The 5,920-nt window shown below is 39.7% G+C and overlaps 1 protein-coding gene across 1 annotated transcript in view; it reads right to left on the bottom strand.

Moving 5' to 3' along the window:
- Nucleotides 1-4,091: 4,091 nt before the first annotated feature.
- The window catches only part of twsg1a (twisted gastrulation BMP signaling modulator 1a), an 18,696-nt gene continuing 16,867 nt past the window's right edge, over nucleotides 4,092-5,920 (bottom strand). Inside the window, exon 5 of the mRNA XM_005729050.2 lies at nucleotides 4,092-4,456. Coding sequence (XP_005729107.1) covers nucleotides 4,275-4,456 — 182 coding nt within the window. The 3' untranslated portion in view covers nucleotides 4,092-4,274. The remainder of the gene's footprint in view (nucleotides 4,457-5,920) is intronic.

The following is a 5,920-nucleotide window of genomic DNA, read 5'->3' as shown; positions in this document are numbered from 1 at the left end:
GTTAGAGCACACTGCAACGATAGAAATATGCTTTCACAGCAAGGCAGATAAACTCAAAACAGAATCCAATCATTGTCAGAGAAGTATGTCTACCACCAAAAACAAAGATCAAGTTGTTAAAGCGAACAACATAGTTATAACACAATTTACCGCTTAAAGTTAAACATGTTTAACATAAGACTTTGCAGACAGATGAGAGAATGTATGTAAAATAATCACGATCTGTAACCGATCTTTAGATGTTAAGGTAGCAGAACAGTAAAACAAGCTGGAACTCTTTCCTGTGTTGTCTTCCTTTGTTTCTAAACAGTACGATGATAATCCCTAAAAAAAATGCAACTGCACCAGTAATGTCCACCCACCAGATGGGGCTTCTGTCATTCAAACAATCCCGCATCCAACATGTCAATCCAGACAGCTGGAGTAGGAAAAAACCAAACGATCACCTCACCAGTCAGAGACACAGTGACTTATCTGAAGCTCATCATCTCACATTACTGTAAATCATGTGATGGGCTGTATGCAGACAGCTACCTGAAACAGCCCAATGGCTGTCCGCACTGTGGACGGTAAACAGAAAAAGGAAGTGCTGAGTACTTCCACATGTACTTCTAAGGTTTTGTAGGCTGAACATCATGATTATTATAGTTAACTAAAACTAGATGTGAAAAAGAAACATGTTAGGTAACTGGATATAAATAAGAAATGAAACCTTAATCTTAAACCAGTCATGAGTATCTAGAAAAGGAGATAAAAGAAAATAAGTGCACACAGGAAATGTCAAGGTAATTTTTTCCCCCCTAATTTAGTCAATTCTGAAGAAACATGAGGAGGCTTCAGCGCAAGTGTTTGGGGTTTTTTAAGACTGTGATGTTTAGATGATTCATCAGTGTTGTGTTGGTCTTATCAAGCTAACAAATACCCATCATATTACATATATAAAAGACTAAGACTGAAACAAATAAAAGCTACACATAGTTCAATAGTAAAGACCAAGCTGAAGCTGGCAAACCCACTCTGGAAGCTAGTCTACAACGAACCTGGTCTGACAAAATGATCGTTTGAAGACAGACAACTGATGAAAAATATACAGGTATGAAAACTATGTTTAACATCTCCTAGATGATGGACATCAATACATAACAGAAATTTATTTAGGGTGCAATGAATTCACGTTTTTCAAGAAAATAAGCAGCCACATGTTCCTTTGAAGTATCCTAAATTAACTCTGGTTGCAAACAGATTATTCAAGCCTGACTCTCTTTTAATCTTCCTTCGCTTTGGGCAAATTAAATCACCATTTTCTGCTGGGTTCCTTAAAATTGACGTTAGAACAGCTGGCTACTTATTATCTGCTCATTTGTTTAAATGGCAAGGTTCGTTTCTGTATCTTCGATGAATTTACAATCAAACTGTCACAGAGAGCTGCCCTCCTGTGAACGTAGGGCCCCATATGCTAACGACAGTTCAGCTAGCTGCCATCCTGCTAAGCTAGCTGGTTAGCCAGCCTATCAGTAGCGATAAAAACCGAAGATCCGTCCAAACAAAAACCAACATCTGATACACAGTTAGCTACAGATGCTAAACTATATTTGCTAACCGCTGCATTATGTTTAATCAGGCAAAACACAAAAGGCGAGAAACTTTACCAAGTACTATCCCGTTCCGTTTATTTCACAGTATAGCTTCCGGCTGCCTGTATACCAAATAAACCCATCTGCGCTTGCGCTCAAGCACAAGTGCGTGTCGGGAAATGGAGTTAAACGCAAATAGAATCGTGTTTAACTCAAGTGAAAGAAATAGTGAAACATCTGTGAGGGAAAACAGGAGAAATATAACTGAGAAATATCATGGTCCTCTTCTTCTTGTTTCATGTGTTCCCTTCATGTTACCGCATCCATAGCATCCGCCTCTATCACACCAAACCTTTGTCTTCAAACTGCTCAACCTGAGCCGTCTCTCAGATATACTGATTTCTAATCTTGTCCATCCTGGTCACTGTCAGTGAAAATCTTTTTATCAAATCCACTGTCTCCAAACCATACACCATATGAGAACCCACTAGAATCTTGTACACTTTTGCTGCTTAAACCCATCTACCTTCACTGTTATACCTGTCTGCCTCTCATTCACGCACATTATTCTTCTCTCAAGAGCATACCTCCACCTCTCCAGGCTCTCTTCCACCTGCTCCCTACTCTCACTACAGATCACAATGCCATCTGCAAAAATAGTCCACAGAGACTTCTGCCTGACAATCACCCCTGCAAACACAAATGGCCACAGAGCTGATTCCTGATGTATCTGAAATGCTTGTTGCAGACCTCATTATTGTCTGGCTCCACATACATGCCCTGTATTGCCCTGACATACTCACATTATTAGCATATGTTTGCCTCTATAAGCTTACAATGGCTCATTCTTCTGTCATTAGGTAGAACTGAATCTTACATCAATGCACAAAAAAAAAGATAACCACAAGTACACACATACATATATATGCCTTGACTAACACATATTTTCCTCAGCAAGTTTATTGTTACTGTAACTTCCAAAGAGCAGTCACAGCCTTCGTCTCGGTCACAGGTTATTTTAAAGCATCTCTTCTTTTTCCTTAATCTTCCATCTGCCTTTGCTTTTCCTGAATGCAGCACAGAACCTATCCCAGCGGTTCACACACTGCTGTGCTACAGTTATGTCCATAGGTGTTTGGACAATGACATATCTGTTTGCATTTTTTAAACAAGGGTGCAGGCATAATCTGGCCATGAAACTGCTAATTAATTACTGTTGAGTGTCAGAAAAGGATTAGAGTGCGTGCAAAAATTCCTAAATGTTTATTGCAAAACTTTTTTTTCAATCCCCTGAATTACAGATTAAAGTAATAATTTATAAAAGAAACAATTTATATTCATTAAGACTGCAAACCAGTCATGGAAACCATAAACTCACCATAAAAGCATTTACTCATTTCTTGTATCAAGTCAGAAGTCACACCATTTTCATAGACTTCAATATAAGGATTAATGCAATTTTAAGGCATGTCTGCCAACATCCAGAAGCTACTTCATTTTTTATATATAGTCTGTTCGCAACACTCTGGCAAAGTAGGTGGTAAAAATACACCTAGTAGTTGGTAGAAGTGGGTGCTTCATTTATTTGGAGATCCTACCACAAATGTATTTTCTTTATAGGTTTCCTGGCTGAAAACAGTCTGGAACTAATGGCGTATGTTTAGGCTGTGGTATCGTTTTGATCTTAGCCACAAGTTCACTGCTATTCAAGCCAGTGTACAAGAGAAACTGTCAAACTGTGTTTTTAAAAAGCAACTAGAATCTAAATTTGGTGAAACCACATGCTATTCTCAATCATGTGTACTTTCCCCGAGCGCTGCGGTCGGACCCAGACGACTGGTGGTCATCCTCACATATGAAACACATTATCCCTCTGATGATCTTTGTTGGCACCGTTGGCTCCAAACCACACAGCTGCAGTGGTGAAATGAGGTCGTGATTCAATATAATATAAAAAAAAAAAAGACAAACAAGGTTTCATTGTGTCGGCCGGTGGAGGAGTCTGTGCAAACTGCTGTTGCATGCCAATTGGGAACACAATCAGTGATAGGGCACCCTGCTGCCTTTTGAAAATGTACTGGCATTACAAAGAGCATTTGTGTGTGGCGGTGAGAGATTGGCATCGGTAAATGTTCCCTTCTCCACCCACCCTCCCCACACCATTGCTTGCATGAGACGGTCGGTGAGCAGTGGAACACCTGTGGACCAGAATGGTATAATAACAACTTTGTTTCCCCAGGAAATGATGCGTTTCCTGACTTGGGCAACAGAAGAGCTGGAGACAGGCAACTAGGAAGACAAATATTTACCATTTCACTCATGCCATAAGCTTTTCACACATTTTTTTCCCCCCTCCCCAGAATATATAATGAAAGACTTTCTTAGAGACGGAAACAGTCACCAAAACGTATCTTTATTTGGCATGAGACTGGGATTTAGCGGACCATAATTGTAAAAATACATTATTCATATACAACTCTAGTAAAAAAAAGAAAGAAAAGAAAATGCTATAAAAAAAATCATCTAAAAATATACAGTGAAACAAAAACAGCAGAATAAAAGTTTGCAGGGGTAGGAGGAGGGCTGCAGGGGGCATTTTACAAGGTAACTGAGGAATGCTAGCACATAACAGTCATAGTTTCCTCTGTCCCCAGTCCTGCGGTATGGGGCAAGCATTTGGTACCAATATGTGCCCGCACTTCAGAAGAGACAGTTCATGCACTTCACAAGCTTGCTGCCGTAGTCCACGCACTCCGGTCCGATGCACTGGCAGCAGGCGTTGTGAAACCAGCGGTACTTGGATCCTCCCATTGACTCACAGTATAGTTTACACTGACGAATGGACACGCAGTCGTCAAAGTAGACCACAGTGCACATGCTCTCTGAAATTAAAGAACAACACGCAAAGATGATGGTGTGAGTCACAGATCCAGTAAAGAGAAAAAACTAAACCTTTAACCCTCAATTTCCTGCTTTTCCTTAAAAGCTGAGGTCAAATTGCTGCGTCAAGTATGATTGTGTGTTCTGGTGAGCTTAATGAGTTAACAGCTCAGCTCTGAGGGATTGCTTTCATTATTGCTTTATAGTAAATAAAGCAATAGAGGTTGAGAGCCAAAATGGCCTCAAATTCAAATAAAAATGGCAATGTAACACTTCCAATTCCCTTAGCTGGAGATCTTCTGGCAGCACAGTCCTACTGTAATGATGCAAAAGTCTGATCCAACCGAAACTGGTCACAGTTCAAGACTGACTCGTCAGGTCACATTTTATTACCCTCAGTGAGTGAGCCTAAATGTGAACAAAACAAGGAGACGATGGGAACAAAGGAAAAATTAAATGGCAGCAAGTCTTGTTTTGTGTGAGCCATTGAAAAACGTAAAGCAATATGAGACGGCACATTTAGGAAAAGACTGACTGCTTTTAGTGGACCATGTGGCTTCTCATCATTAGTTACAATTTCTGTGGAATACGGTGGTTTCGCTGATGTACATTTGTGGTCAGAGGTTTACATACACTCATCTCAGGCATGAATGTCATGGTAATTTTAGGCTTTTAATCATTCCTTTGAACCCTTCTCTTTCCAGGGGAGAATGATTGGACTGCATACATCTTTAACGACTTTAACAAGGATTGAAAGTACAAGGAACTCTGTGCAGATTCCGGTATCGTCAGTCCGATGAGTGCTGTGAAAACCTTTTTCTGCTGGCAAAGCGTAGTAGTAGCAGTCAACCATGATTAATAACAAGTTAACAGACCTTTGCCATGTCAAGTCCAGAGCCATTATAGAATATTCATCACCGCTTATTCAAATATTTGAGTGTATGAATACTTTTGACCCTGAAAATCCAAAAGTAAATTCAAACTTGTTTTTTAAAGTCAAGATTTATGCTGCACAATCGTTCGACCCTGGAAAAAAGAACAGCTTAAAGAAATCTTCAAAAGCCCCAAATTACCATGACATTCATACCCATGATGACTCAACATAGCTTCTCACCACATAACCCCTTATTAGAATATCAAAGATGCCATTGTGGAGGTATGTCAAGACAACATGAGAGATCCCAATATTTTACGCCGACTTTAATCACAGCTTTACACAACTGAACATTCAAAGCGCCAAAACTCACCCTCTCACTTCCCCTGGAGCCACCTGGTGGTCCATCACACCATAAAGAAAAATATTACAGACGTAAAGCAGAGGAATTATTTGCTGAACTTTAAATGTGCAAGTCTTTTGTTTTACCTCATATAATTAATGTTCTTGCACAAGCTTGCTTTGTTTTTGATTTTATTATTGATCATGCATGCTTGTGGGGATAGGTTAATTGGATAATCCAAATTGCCAC

Source organism: Pundamilia nyererei, unplaced genomic scaffold (assembly GCF_000239375.1).
Source record: "Pundamilia nyererei isolate P.nyererei 1_Seehausen unplaced genomic scaffold, PunNye1.0 scaffold00031, whole genome shotgun sequence".
NCBI lineage: Eukaryota > Metazoa > Chordata > Actinopteri > Cichliformes > Cichlidae > Pundamilia > Pundamilia nyererei.
The sequence above is the reverse complement of the archived record's forward strand: the minus strand, read 5'-3'. Positions and strand labels throughout refer to the sequence as shown.